Source organism: Cylas formicarius, unplaced genomic scaffold (assembly GCF_029955315.1).
Source record: "Cylas formicarius isolate icCylForm1 unplaced genomic scaffold, icCylForm1.1 PGA_scaffold_1__22_contigs__length_36826433, whole genome shotgun sequence".
Taxonomy (NCBI): Eukaryota; Metazoa; Arthropoda; class Insecta; order Coleoptera; family Brentidae; genus Cylas; species Cylas formicarius.
The window spans coordinates 11,483,547-11,498,716 of NW_026844264.1; the positions used below are offsets into that span (position 1 = coordinate 11,483,547).

General features: G+C 33.8%; 2 protein-coding genes across 4 annotated transcripts in view; both read left to right on the forward strand.

The window, feature by feature from the left end:
* The first annotated feature begins 21 nt into the window (after nt 1-21).
* LOC132696806 (folliculin-interacting protein 2) lies at nt 22-9,075 on the forward strand. 3 transcript variants are annotated; one of them, XM_060661847.1, is made up of 10 exons: nt 22-511; nt 1,804-1,975; nt 2,029-2,157; nt 2,208-2,388; nt 3,520-3,868; nt 3,933-4,436; nt 5,153-6,604; nt 8,234-8,458; nt 8,529-8,671; nt 8,724-9,075. In XM_060661847.1, the coding sequence occupies exons 1-10, from the start codon at nt 435-437 to the stop codon at nt 8,798-8,800; spliced, it is 3,309 nt and encodes a 1,102-aa protein (XP_060517830.1). In that variant the 5' UTR covers nt 22-434; the 3' UTR covers nt 8,801-9,075. The 3 variants fall into 3 exon arrangements, with proteins under 3 accessions (XP_060517830.1, XP_060517828.1, XP_060517829.1); XM_060661845.1 differs by having other exon boundaries at nt 8,529-8,667; XM_060661846.1 differs by lacking the exon at nt 22-511 and adding an exon at nt 529-1,722 and having other exon boundaries at nt 8,529-8,667.
* A 2,490-nt stretch (nt 9,076-11,565) lies between these two features.
* The window catches only part of LOC132696539 (uncharacterized), a 28,376-nt gene continuing 24,771 nt past the window's right edge, over nt 11,566-15,170 (forward strand). Inside the window, exon 1 of the mRNA XM_060661424.1 lies at nt 11,566-11,693. Within this exon, the coding sequence (XP_060517407.1) occupies nt 11,640-11,693 (54 nt within the window). The 5' untranslated portion in view covers nt 11,566-11,639. The remainder of the gene's footprint in view (nt 11,694-15,170) is intronic.

Below are 15,170 nucleotides of genomic sequence, written 5' to 3' on the forward strand. Positions count from 1 at the left end.
TATGTTATCTATGGTTGATGTCAATTTTCTTAATTGTATTTGTATTTACTGTTATTTACAAATTGAAAAAAAAAGTTCTGAATTGTCAATATACGTTAAACACTAATTTTCGGTCTAGATCGATTCGTACGCGCTTGTTTTAAATTTGTTTGTGCAATATTACGAATTTTTACTGTTGTGGCTTCTATTGCGTTGGCATAAATTAAGAAATCAGCCCCAGTGACCCGCATTCTCAACGTACTCAATACCAAATGTTTGAAATTGTAAATCGTATTTGTCATGGAAGAGTGAGAGAGAAGAGAAGGAGATTAGTGTATCATATGACTATCCGCACGCACGTGATTTTCACATATTGTTTTCTTTCTGGCAACGTTTGAAGCGTATCTCGTGCTCGTTAGCGTACATATGAATGTGCATAGTGAGGGTTTCGTGATATGGCTCTTTTTAATAAACTATTTCCACGAGTTAAAGCCACATCTAACACTATCAGACACGAGGAAAAGAATGTCAGGTGTGTATTGACGGACAACGGTCAATGTCAATGGTTAGCAGGTAGAATTGGACAAATGGCATAAGTATTAAATTCCTGCAGCTGAACTCTTGATCGCTACCGAAAACTATGTAAATGTAAAATAACGAATTTTTAAATTATTGTTTTCTTGAATTTAAACTCTAATCTTGCATACTTGGGTAATTGCACTCTAAGAACTGGGGTCAATAGAGTAAAAATCCACAAACACACAAATCACCGCTTGATCAAAACTTATTTTGAAAGTGCAAATTGCTTGTTTCTTTCATCACAAAGGAGAAAACAGCCTGTGAGAACTTTTCTTTTTTGAAGTTGTTAGTCTCACCTTAGCTCACCAAGTTATAATGTAAATAATCTTCCAGAAATTGTAAATTAATGTAATCAGTGGTTATCATAGCAATTACATTACCGTGACTGTTCGGTCATTGTTACATTTCAATTTTCAATTTCCATGTACAGTGTTTTAGAAAAACGTTTCATTATTTTTTTTGTCAATATCTTCTTTCAATGTAGCTGGATTTTAATTGCAAGGATTCGGCTGCCATTGCCCACGGTGAACTTAAAAAGAAAACATTTTTTGTTGAATGATGTAAAAAAACGACTTTACTTTCTACTTATGCCCTATTTGGGTCTCATAGGCAGTCAAAACCTTGTCCTCGGAGTATGCAACCAATTATACGGTTGCGGTATCCACGATTAATTGTCAGAAAATACGATTACTTACTTTCCTCACTTCGGAAAAGCTATAGAATATTTTTACACAAACCTTTGTTTTTATTTACCTTTTTATAGTAATGAATTAAAAAAAATCTCCCATCATGTAGATATCATATTTTAACTTCGTTAAGTTGATCGTATGTTTAGCGGAGTCAAGCAAAAATGACCGATAGAAATCCAATTATTACGGGTGTACCTATCGTAAGAAATATATTTTTTCAGTTTATGTAGATTATAGTAAAATTCATTGTATTGTTTTTATTGTTCTTATCGCTTCAATAAACACTACTGATTGAAAATTATTCAGTCAGCAAACGCAACGTTATCCCCTATCTCAGTCATGCGACCATTTATTTACAATTTGCAAAGGTCAGTTGAATTTCTTTGCTCCTTGCTACCAGTTTTGATGTGTGTCGCGATGCTCAACTGCAAAATAGGTTCAAAAAACTAATTGCGTATTTCGAGTTTGGGATGAGGTGAATTTTTAGAAACAATAATAATTTTATCTAAATTTAATGAAGGCGCGCTGGAAGTATTGTCCATTATTTTTCTTTTAGCGAAAAACTTTGCGAGTTCAATGTCGAGCAAGTGCGCATGGTATTATTTAGGGAGTGCGATTTCAGAGGTAGAAAACTTTTATTTGACTCACGCGCTACCCAAAAAATTCCTATCGAAAAAACGAACCAAGATGAAAAGTTCGTCGAAGTCACAAATGGCTTTGGTTATCTGGTTAGTTAGTCTCGTTTTTGTAAAACCTTGTTGCCTTACCGGTAGGTTTTCAGATTGTTAAGTCGAGTTCGGATTATCGGCAGCTGTCTGAAATGATGTTCGGGTCGGTAGCGATGAGCTTTCGTGGTACATATTTCAAGATACATAGCTTGAAGGAACCGTCAGGTCTTATGTTCACACAGGTACTGAGGAAGGGGTAGTTAACTCATTTTCAAACCACCATTACTTCTAGGTATTTCCTAGTCCCCGGCCTACACGAAGGAAAGTTTCCGTTTCTAGTCAACCCGCCTACCTTGCCAACGTATTGAGTCACAGTTTCGAACATTCCATTAAATTAGACGATTCCGGCGCCAGCAGTACTTATTCCAGTGAGCAATTATCGGATCGCAGCACAGCATCTGATACTGTACTAGGTAGGAATAAAGGAAAATCGTAGTAATAATAATGTGCAGTACTATATACTGTCATTATGCTATTTTATAACTATAACTAGCTGTGAGTTAAGGAAATGTTTTTTTAATTCACCAAATTTACACAAAACTAAAAGTTTCAAAAATAATGTTAATTTTTAGAAAATTCATTGCGTACCATTTGTGATACTTGCTAATTTTTCGCCAATCGTCCTGAAAGTCAAGCTCAGAAGAAGCCAACAGGATGATTCCCGAAACGTGAGCTAGTTCGACTGAACAAAACCGACTCAACAAAATTTTTTATAAAAAGTAGCCTGTGAAAGTTTCTTTGAAAAAAAAAAAATTAAAAGGTGTATATAAAATTTCATACAAATACAAAGTGAGAAGAAAATTATGATGAAAACGATTTTTTTTCTTAAAACTTGCTCAAAAATTAAAAGATTTATTGATGCTAGATTTTGTTCTTAAAGTTATCCAAGTATCGACCCTCAATTAATAAACACCCTGCCTACTTGTACCTATATACCCACTGATAGATGACTTTGAATCAAATTTTAGTATCTTAATTTTGCATGGTGTTGAAAAGAACTTATAACTTGGAAGTAAAATATCTTATTCCTAGAAACAGAACTTACATCTCATTTTTCAATTAAGTTACGTATTTCATGTTTAATAGTGCTTTCATTGTGAGTTTGTCACCTACAGAGAACTAAAAACGATATAATTCGCAATGTTGGCTAAATGCTTGAGCTTGAGCTTTTGAAACTTAGCACCTATGTGTTTCCAGTAGTGTAAATGGAAATAACGCTTAAAAAATATATTTTTTAACTAATGTTTAATGAATTTTTATTAATTATTTTTTTATGTCAATGTTATATCCTTTTGGCCGCAACATTGCTTTCGTTTCGGCGCGCTCGTATAAAAAGTTAGTTTGTAATATTTTGAATAATATTCGGCTATAAACTGTCCCACAAATCAAATTCTAATTTAGAAATCGTTGCCTACGTGCTTTTCGTAACATTTTGAACTCACATGAATTTTTTGGCGACCGTCCACAAAACAAACTGTTGATATCGGCACACGTGACGTTTCCTGTCCAACCTGATTCGATGTATGTTTATCACCGTTTTGCAGTTTGCAAAAGGCATCAGAACTCGATGCTCGAGATGCCGAGAGGGGTTCCGTCGAAGAACAGTTTAGCGGTTGATTCGGGATGTACTGACTATTCGTACTCAAGTTTGAACTCTGTCGATTTTTCCACCTGGGAGTCGATATTTCCTTACAAGGCTGCGAACGATCCGTTATTATCGTTTTCATCGAGCAACTTATTGAGGCGATTCCTCAGGACGTCGAGCAGGTCTCTAGTGAGTTCAACGTGCTCGTTGCCTAATTCCGCTGAAGAAGTGCTGCAGCGGAACCACCACCACCGATCGAGTAAATTGGGGTTGGCTTTCGTTATAGAAATTCCCAAAGAAATGACAGAGTAATGACCAGCTCGGTTAAGTTGTTGACTCCAATACCTAGTTAAAATTATAATTATTTTGCAGGTTTCTGACTCAGTTTTTTATGGAGCACATTGCGTTGCTCGAAGCTATGCTGTGGCGCGCCAGGTGTGTCGTCGAAGCCGCTTACCACAAACCGCCGACGTTTATGTCCGTAATGGTTGATCTAAGTGGTTCGACGGCAGCGTGGCTACTTAACCTTTTGAACGGGCCAAAGATCTTAAAAAATTTCTGGCACTCTCTTTCCCTTAACTGTGATAGTGGAATCAGTATTAGTGCGTCTTCCAAAGAGTCGGTGATCAGTAGGACTAAATCATACGATTTGGTCGGGAATGGTGATGATAACGGCAACCTAAGGTTGACTAATTCCTTTAATGGACTGCAGTGGCTCGGCAAACCTGAGATTTTCAATTTTCGCCTGGGAAAACTTCTAAGTGCTGACTTTGGGGGGGTAAGGGATAGTTGTGGCGGAGTAAGTGATGATTACGGGAAATTCGTCAGCGAATTTTGTGAAATCTTAGAAGCGTTGGACATAAAAAGCACAAACTTGTAAGTATTTTAAGAACAGTCCGCTTTGATGATGTCTCGTAGCAGTAACCATTATTAACTCATAGTTGACAAACGTGGAAAAACCACAATTCTGGGTTACCTGTCGTCGGAGATTTTTCCATTTTCTTATTGAAAGTGATCTAATAATTTCATAAATACGTTTTTTACTGAAACATAACTTAAATGTCTTAAAGGACTTAAATTGTGTTACTGTTTTTTGCAATACCATTTTACTTAGGTTTGTCTATTGAGAAAATTCAAATTTTTCAAGTTGCTAAGAACCTTGGCACTTTTTGAGTTATTGAATCATTTTTTTGTCAAGTCTAAAGTAACACTTTGTTGTTTAGTTATGTAGTCGATTCTTTTTGAACCTTCTGAATATTTTTAATTTTTAAAATGTTCCCGAATTTTTCACTAAAGTCAGAGAATTTGAAATTTGAATTACCTTATACCATTGCATATATTGGCATTTTAATTAACAATTTTACAATTTATATTTTTTAATTTTAATTAAGTAATAACAATTTACTTTAGTAAATTTTTGTATGTAGCTCTCCAATTTTTATGTCCTTGCTTTTATTTTGTAACATGGATAAGTATAAAAAAAACTAATAATAGTAGTAGTAGAAAAGTTTGAGTAGGCTGAATTAAAAGCTTATCAGAGTCTCACAAGGTATTCTTTGTTTGCGAACTAATTTCCATTATCTTACTTCCAGTTTTATCAGCACCTTGTTAACGGCCATTTTAACTCATCATCTAGGCTGGGTATCGAGTTGTCTCTCTATGCCGGCGACCCCTAACGGCGCTTCGAATAGTTTGCCCCAGCCGTATAACGCGTTGTGGGCCCAGCTGACTGATTTGTACGGGGCGATCGGCAATCCCGTGAAGACCGCTCAAACCGTGGTGACGGGTAGCGATAAAGTTACCATCCGTAAGATACTCAATTGTTTGACCTATTTTATCCGTTTCGGCGAAGTGGAACGGAGAAATTTGGAAAGGTTGGAAGTGGAAGAAGAAAACCAGAGCGCGGAAATGATTTGCAAGAAATGTGATAGCATTCCCGTTGAATATTATAAGAAGTACGAAGATCACTTGAAAGATATGTTGGTGGATAGCACGAAAATGGAAAAGTGTGAAATCCGTCCTATCATAAAAACTCAAGACGATTCTTTCGGAAAAGGCCTTTGCAAGACAAAGACCTTCAATAATCTGATGTTGAAGACTGAGTGTGAAGCTAAATGCGAAGGTAGTGGTTTCGGTTTGAAGAGGGTATCGTCAAAGATGAATCTGAATTTATCAAAATTAGAAACTGGTTCAGATCTGCCCCCGGAAACGAAAACGCCGATGTGCCGTAGGAATTGGAGTTGCAGCAAGAGTTCGCAAAATATGTTCGCCCTTGGTGATGGAGACGACTTTCAGAAAATAATGGAAGAACCTATCAATTTAAATCATAATGTAGACAAGGACGTTATATTCGTTTTGGGCGACAATGAGCAACTCGTCGGTTTGAAGAAAGAAGCCAATGAAACATCCAACGTGGAAACGAGTCTCAGAAAGGTGTCATCGTCGAAGAGGCCGTCTTCTTTGAGTTTTTCTAAAATAAGTTACCAATTTCCAAAGCACCATGAGCAGCCGGATCCGTTTAGAGACGATTACTGCTCGAGGACTCTAATGCCCAGCACTTCTTATGAATCGCTCTATTCCATCAGCGTACAGAACGGCGAAGATGTACATTCCGAATCCGAATCAAAAAAGTTCACTCGTTGCCAAAGTGAGCCGCCAGAAGAACGAAAATCCACTAAACCCCGTTTCAAGTACACGAGGGCCAAGTTCAATCTGCAACAGTACCCTCAAGTGGTGAAGAATTACATGAAAAGCAAGAACTTGGAGTTGGAAAGTCTACCTCTGGGGGAGAAAGCTCTTGATCAGTTCTCGACGGTGGAGACCAACATCAAACTGGATTTTTCCAGCTACAAAAGCGATCCAGAAGAAGTTGAAGCTCTACAGACGCCGTCAAACGCGTCTGAGTTGGAGGGCGCTAACGAGTTGTGTTCCACCAGCAAGCAGGCGCTGACCAAGGATAGCGTGAGGAAAAATTCCAAACCTTTCAATACTGATGCTGATGGCATGGCCCGCAACATGAAGCTCATCTCTATACCTATGCCAAAGTAAGTTTGCTGATGATTTGCGATGCTTCTGGTGTGATTCCTACAGACTTACTTAAATTTTTTATTGGAGAGGCTGTCCATCAAGAAGAATTTTTTTTGGTTTAGCATAATATTGTATCTGCTATAGGTAAATAATAGTAAAATGTGTCTGTCTCAATCATTAACACATTTATAAAAAATATAGATATACGTAAACTAAACAACCATAAAATTAAGTTAATCTTTGAAGCTAAAAAAAGGACGGCGGCATAATTAGTATTTGTTTGCAAGACATTGTGATTCTATTAAGGTTGTCATTCCTAATTCCTTAAATTTGTTAAATAGCATTTTGTTGCATTTGGATGGTGATCTAGCATAACATTCCAGATCATTTGTGGTGTGTATAACATCTTATGCCACACTACAAAACTGAACATTTGAGCCACCTTCACCATTAAAAAATAAACCTAAATACAATTCCTTTGCATGATTGTAACTTTTTTCTTTAAAAAAATATCAACATAAGCAAAATTAACTACCCAAGGTTGTTTCGAGTTACATAATATAAAATAAAATACTCACAATTTTCTGACACATCCTGTTTGGACCCTGTGACGACACCAGTCCTCTTGAAGGTTTTTGACAGGGTGAATCATGACTTGTTATTAGCTAAACTTCTTGCTATGGGTTTTAAGTGGGATATAGTTAATTGGCTTAGATAAAATAAAATAAAAAGTTTCTCCTGTTTTTTCCGGGGATGGCACTCTGGTTCTATACTTTTAAATATTTTTTTAAATGACGTTGGTATTATTAAGTACTATTAAGTCATCTCGTTTTTTGTTATTTGCGAACAATCTCAAGACTTGTTATTTAAAAATCAGCATATTAAGAAAAGTCACTAAAATAGATTAGGCTAAATAGTAATATTTGCAAATATACAACACTTTAGATTAGATTTAATGAATTTTCTTTATTTTCGAATCTAGAATTATACCAAGTGTCGTTTTTTACTGTATGTGTTTCGAAATTTGTGAATGCCACGTTTTCTGAGTGACACACCCTGTATATTATACATTTAGTAGAAGGCGCATGAAAGATCTTCTATATGTGGTGATGATGATCAATGTAACTAAATTAGATATGTAGAATTCGCTCTGACACTATCTTTACTGTAAAAGAACTCGGCATTTTTCTTGTGCTTGACGAGAATGGTCAGATTGTTTAATACAAGAGATATCGATCCAGTTATTGGCATTCTCAGTACTTTTAAAAGTGTTCATCTCTCAGTTCTATGAAGTTTTTCACTAACTTTTGTCTTTAATTGTACACTTTTGTTAGTTAAGTCTACTTGTACCTGGTCTATTATTTTAAATTTTTTCATTCATCATGATATTCTACATTTTACACCGAGTATACAGCGATTTGTCGCCAATGAGTGGACTAAAATGTAAAGTATGATATTTCAGCGTGTCATCATATTAAACTTATATGTTCCATTAATAAAAGAAAATTGATAGTATTGTCTTCTACCTAATTTGGCAAAAAGTTGACTACTAACTCTGCCTTTTATTTTTTTGTTCTTCTTAACATGTTTAAAAACAAAAAAGATGAGATAAAGAACATGATCGCCTGGAAACTATTTTTTTACAGAACTGCTTGCAGTGAAAAACCGCCTTACTCTGTACCATATACATCCACCGTAATCAACGAGTTGGTGGATAGTTTTATGCCGGACATGGTGCTGCAAGGTATCACAAAACCGGAGAAATACTGGGGTTCTAGGTTGAAAAGTAACTTGGCCCTGAACACGCAGCATTCCCTCTTGGATCAACCGGTGGAAGAGTCGCTGGCGATCGTTGCCAATACCGACACCTGGTGAGTACTTTTATTAGTTGCGATTGCCCTTTGGATTCCATTTTTATCGAGCATGGTTGATGATTTGCAGGGAAGTTCAAGTTACATCTAGTCACACATATGTAATTGATAAGGGATCGACGGGAGTCAGAGTTGGAATGTCCCAGTTTGTGGCAAACATGCTGGAATCTCTCCTCCATATGTGGAAACTACACATTCCTCCACAATATGTAAGTATGTATGAGGTTTTATGACGGTACGACATTACCATCTAATCATTTTCTAGTGTATTATGCACATAGAAGAAAAGCTGCAGGAGCTTTGCGTGCTTTCCAAAGCTTTGGCGCAATTCTTGCTAGTTAGCGAGTTTTGCAACATGGAGTTGCTAACTTCGGCGCTTCATTTGGAAGTTAACGACGTACCGTTGCTAATGGCTGTGGCGTCGACGCATACGCCGCAAGTCACGCAAAAATATGGGCTCAGTTTTCAGTGATTTGTACTTTTTCACGAACCGCGTAGAATTTTTTTGCGACATTTTTTTACATGAATTATATTTGTTTAAGTCTTTGACGTGCACGCCTGATTTTGAGAATGTTACTATTTATTACCACTTTTTTTATTTATTGTAATAAAGGTTTTCCTACTGAATTTGGTGTTTGCTATACCAAAAATAAAAAGTAAAGGTACTCTACTACTATTTGAATATACAAATTTGGTTAACGTCATTTTAATCATGAATTTGATTTGGCACGAGAAGAGCAAGTGCTTAATAAATGACCAACTAAAGTTTATCAGCGCGTTGCTTAATTTTTCTAAGACGACCATCAGACCTGACAAACGTCAAAATTCCGTTGCTAAAATCTTAGAACCTAAAATATAGGATCGCTCCCAAACTCACGGCTAAAATACCGGAAGTGTCGCGCCCTTGGGTAACGAAGCTGAGGTTTTACAGTGACACACTTGATCCGTGCCTAATTTGGTAAAATTGGGCAGAGTATAGAAAAATTGTTTTCTATGGTCATAATGTTTACTGTTTTATTGCGGTCTTTTCGTTTAGTTTATATTGGTTTATTTTTAGGAAGGTTAGTACTTACTTATTACATTTTTTTTCATTTTCAAAGAAGAAGAAAAAGAAGTAGTTTCAATTACGCTCTGAAGAACCCCAAAGATGATTTTTGAAATCGTCAAGTTCGATTTAACAACTGACTCAGGAGGAATCGAGAAAATTTGTAAATAGTATCACTTTCATTTGCTGTACAAATGGTTTTCGTACTGAAAAGTTAGTGTTTGAGATTTGTCTCCACAATTAAAAGTTAATGTTAGTGTGAAATTTTTTATTTAGTCTAATCTGCTTTTTATTCTATTTATAATACAATGAAAACGTTTCACTTGAAGTATGCAACTAATAATACGCATGTGTATGTTTGCAGTTTGGTCTCAGCTCTGTTTTGAGTCGCGTTTTAATTTTGTTAATGATATATTGTTTAATATTTTCCTATTTTTTGGCTTCTATTTAGTGGGTAACTAGGTTAAGAGAAAAATATTTTTGCTAAATGTTAAAATTTTTCTTAAAAACGTCTTTTTGGTATTTTTTTTCAGATAAAAATTGAGCTGTTTAAAATAATTAATTAATACACTAAACTAAAAGGCCGTCACAAGAAACAAGAACTGACTGAATGAAATGATTATCGGTTTTGAATTACATTTCATTCCCCTAAAAGATAACAAATTCAAGTAAAGCAAAAATAATTATCTTAATGACTGTTAGAATTTTCAACTATTTTTTAATTTAACTAGTCAAGATACGTAGGAAACTACTTACCCTTTTTATGACGACATATAGGTATGAGCATAAACTCAAGCCACGCTCTGCCTCATTTAGATGGTACGTAATTGCCATTAACATTATGCGTCGTTTGGGTTTTCTAATTTTTCGGACTTCATTTAGAATGGCCACCTAAATTAATTTTTCAAAGCTTTTGTCGTTCGGTCGCGGTGCCAAGTTTTAAAAAAGTTTTTCGAATATAAAGATTTAACAGCCTAACCTTAAGACCGCCGTTTATTTTGAAATATTGTTTTATTTATTAGTCCATCATTTCCCTTTTAATGTCGCAACTATTAAATCATGATATTATATCTTAGAGTTAAGTGAGAAGTGTCTATTTTGTATTCTGTGCCTTTTGGTTGTGGTCTGTGTTATTGTTTTGACCAGAAACTAAGAGGAACAACAGAACTACGGAACTGTGGTGGTGGTGCACATGTGCGCATGTTTTAAGCAATAAAGATTCAGTTAGAAGAATTCCGTTTTATCATTTTTAACAGCAACAATTTATTAATTTGTATTCATGCTTAAATTTAGCTGTTTGTTAATATTTTACATAGATACCGAAAGAATGATTTGAATGCCTTTCTGAAGCACTATTAAAAAATGTTGTTCCATAATATACAGTATACAGTATTTATTAGTAAATTTTAACAAAAATCCTGTATTTATGTATAGTTTTTTGCCCCTATATTTTAAATTATCTTTAATTCCGTTTGTTTCTGTATTGTATTTTATTTCCTTTATTTTAATTATATTCTACATTTTCGAAAATAAATTATACGACATTATTACTATTGTAGATATTTCGTGGTATTATAAGCACCTAAATAAAATTACATATCAAACTACGCTCCTGAATTAATTGGGTCAACTATAAAAAATTACATAAAATGGAAATAAGAGTTTCGTGGAGACAAAAACAATTTTTCATCTCATCACTATAAAAATTCATTCTAAGGTTAACACTGTTGACTATTTGAATAAAACTTTTGAAACTTTTTTAAAATATAAAAAACAAAAAAAGTTGTAACTACAAAAGGCGTATTTCAAAAAGAAATAAAAAAATATTATAATTAAATATATATTCTTTAATATCTTTTAATTGACTCACATTTTGGCGGTATGAACTTAGACCCGCTTCAAACACCAAAAAACTTTCTCACTTGCAAATGATTCAGCAAGGATTTACCCTGACATTGAACCTTCCTCGACGCGTAAATCGTCCTACCACAAAAAGCGCGATGCTTCCACTTTCTTATCGGAAGATATGGTGGACACCGTACGATTCTTCTCTGAAGCAGTCGCCATGCCGCCGGCACTCAGTTAAAGCAGCGCAGATTGTGGCGATTTGAGTGAAATTGTGTGTGCGTTTTTTGAATGGACTATCAGTTGAAATTTTCAATTACAATGAAAATCTACGCAATCCTGTTTGTAAGTTATTTCGAAATATCAATTTAAAATTTGCGCCTAATTTCAATAAATTTTTCTCACCCTTTAATAAAGAGAAAAATATTAATATTCAATTAGTACATTTCGACATTTAAATAAGTCATTGAATTCAACAACATGTCGGAAACAAGTCTTCTACTTTCTTATATGGGCCAAACAAAATAATAAATATAATGAATCACCACAGAAATACATAAATTCTGTAATTATTGGTTTAACAGATCGTGCTATCACCACATAACCTTATATAGACCAGAATTTGTATCAAAATTTAAAATTAAAATTAAATTAAAAAAAATTAAAATTAAATTAAATTAATTAAAAATCACTTCCCTAAAAATAACATCAAGTGTCAAACGACGAAAATAAATGTTTCATAATTAGAATAAAAATATCAAAAAATCATACAATTAAACACAATATCCAAAAATATGTTGCAATTCCATATATAAATTATTTATCTGAAAAAATAAAAATATCCTTTTTAAAAATGATATCGCAGTGTACCACAAATTATAAAAAGAATAAAATCTATTTTTCCTCTATTATAAATTAAAACTTCAATTAAAAATAAATCAACGATTGCGAATTCAATACCTTACGCTTTAGATAAACACGAAAATTTAATAAACCATGAATTTAATTTTAAAGAAACTAAAATCATAAATAAGATAATAATTATCAGAAATTGGCAAAAAAAAAACACAATTTAATAATATAATCTAAATTAAAAATCAAATAAACTTTTTAATAATAATAATTTCATTGTGTTGAAAACACATTATAAACCTCAAAGTCATATTCATATAAATTATTTCATATTTCTACTTATTTATAATGACAGTATACATTAAATATAACACTAAGGTATTTAGATATATTGACATAAAATATTTAATTTATATATACTCTGTATATATCTCAAATTTTTAATAAAGTTCCACATTGTCATCGAACCGTTGAAAAAAACATAAAAATTCCAGCACTATATATAAAATAAAAATTTTATAATCAGATACATGCTGATGACACCGTCAGATTGTAAATAAACATCTTTTTAATTTTGGACTGTCCATCCTGTACAACTAACCACCTGATTACCACCGTTGACGTTTCCTGTTGTTCCATTATCCAATTATTTAAAATTAACACTAATTACCTACAAGGGTTCTGTTGTTTTGCAACATTAGAGCAGATGTTGCAATGCTATTGTGTAGCTGATTCATGCAGATTCGCTTTCTAGCTTTTAACATTCACGTGTTTCTTGAAAATTTTTATCTGACACGAATAATTTTCTTTGGGCATATCGGCAAGATGAACGCAACTTCCCAAACATATTCGATTGTAGCATAATTTGTTTAGCTTTCAAAGGAACTTCAAGTCACAGTTGCCAACAATACCAATAATCCAAGGCAAGTGTTTCAAAACGTGGGTAATTGCAATAAACGAGAACAATTATTTTAAATTTCCGTGAAAATGTGGCAGCCAATTAAGAGTGCAATTAAAAACCACAAAATCACTTTCTCAATGACAGAAAATTTGTGGCACGGTATGTCATATTCCACGTAAACCATACCACCAGAGGACTAACTTTTAATATGCGTATAAATTTCTTTATATGTATATAAAAAAATATATATTACTTGCGCGATGAAACCAAATTACTTAAATACTGGGTGTCCCTGTTAGGGTAATGAGGTACTAAAACTTTCAAAAAAATAGTATTAATAATATAATGTTATAGACGTCTCGAATTTTAAAACTGATCATTGTTTTAAAGCCGAGAAAAATTTTTTTGTTAGATATTTTTGACTCTATCCCTGAAAGAAAAGTGGTGGGAGTTCCCCAACAATTCCGAAAATAAATGTCGATAACTCCACAATAGCTAAATTGATTTTAATAAACTTGGACTCCTTAAAAAAGGCTTTTCCTATCGTGCCATGAGCGAGATAATTGCCATTGAGTACCCTGCCACCAGATGGCGTTTTCTTGCAGAATGGAAAAAATATTTATTTTCTGAAAAAAAAAGCAACCATATGAATTTTTTCACGTCATTGGATAGTCAAAACTTCCGCTGCTCAATATCTATATCCTAACTTATAATATGAATAAAAAAAATAAAACTCAAAAGAAGTTGAATTTTTGTTCTTATTGAAATTAAAGTTCGTTATTTATCTTAGTTTACATAGTATACCATAGTACTGGTACTGATTTTTTAGTAGGCCGTGAAATTTGTCGAATCGATCTCTATACGCATCATGCTTCATTTTACCGTTTTAAATAGTCAAAGTTTAAACTTATCTATCTGAGATTTTTTACTGCGATTGTGTTTATCGCATTACAAAATGTCTGCCGAAACGTACGTTGGTTGTGTTTTCTCAGTTTCATCAAAACGCATGTGTGCCTAACCGACTATACGCAGCGAATTATCCCAATAGAAGACATTTACGATAGGTTTAAGTAGGTGTGTGCGCGACAAGTTGATACGAATGCAGTGGCTAAAAGGAGTTAGGAACGAAGAAAACGTAATTAATATTCTTGCCTATGTCAACATTAATCCCATTTAAGCTTAAGAAGAATAAGTTTGAATTGGATGTTAATGAAACATCGGTACACCTAATTCTAACAGACCACTATCTACAACCTAATGATATTGAATTACATCAGACTCTTTTAGAAACTGATTTTGATAGGAGATTAGACTACTTTAACTGGTTAAATTATATTGAATATTTTGGACCAAGGAATCTACATTTTCGAGAAATGGAGGAGTAAATTTACAAAATATGTATTATTGGTCGCCAGTGAATTCTCATTGGATGCGTAAAGTAAATTATCAAAATCGGAGGAGTGTGAACGTCTGACGTGATATTTTGGGTTATCGGGTTATAGGACCATTTTTCTTTAATGGTAAAGTGAATGGCCAAATTTATTTGAGCTTTATTAGAAACCACTTGGCGAATTTATTAGAAAACGTTCCTTTAGAAACAAGAAGAGATATGTGGCTGCAGCACACTTTTTTCATGAAGTTAGCAATTTTTAAGACCAGACCAGATAGGAAGGGGCAATTTGTTTTTGTGGCCTGCCAGGTCTCCAGACCTTACCGTAACGGAGTTTTACCCCTGGGGTAGAATAAAAGATATATTTATCAAACTCGAACTAGTACCCCTGAAAATATGGTTGATAGTATTTAAAATGATGTAGCCAATCTTTAAAGAGCTAAGATTAGTACAGCCGTATTAAATACACGACGCATAAATAATTATAGGAAGCACTTTGAACATTTATAATAGATTGATTTTGACTTTCATTTTCCTTTCAATCAATTTTGTTGCATTTTATCATTATCAATGTTTAGTTTCCATAATATTCGGATCGGATTATTAGGTATATTAAAATCTTTATGGCCATTTTGGAGTTATCGATGTTTATTTCAGGAAATATTGGAGCACCCCCAAC

Excerpts from the sequence above, each read along its gene's own strand:
- LOC132696806 (XM_060661845.1), top strand. The coding sequence starts at position 435 with ATGGCTCTTTTTAATAAACTATTTCCACGAGTTAAAGCCACATCTAAC. Across the intron at positions 1,976-2,028 it reads CAAATGGCTTTGGTTATCTG|ATTGTTAAGTCGAGTTCGGA; the intron begins GTTAGTTAGTCT and ends GTAGGTTTTCAG. Across the intron at positions 6,605-8,233 it reads ATCTCTATACCTATGCCAAA|AACTGCTTGCAGTGAAAAAC; the intron begins GTAAGTTTGCTG and ends ATTTTTTTACAG.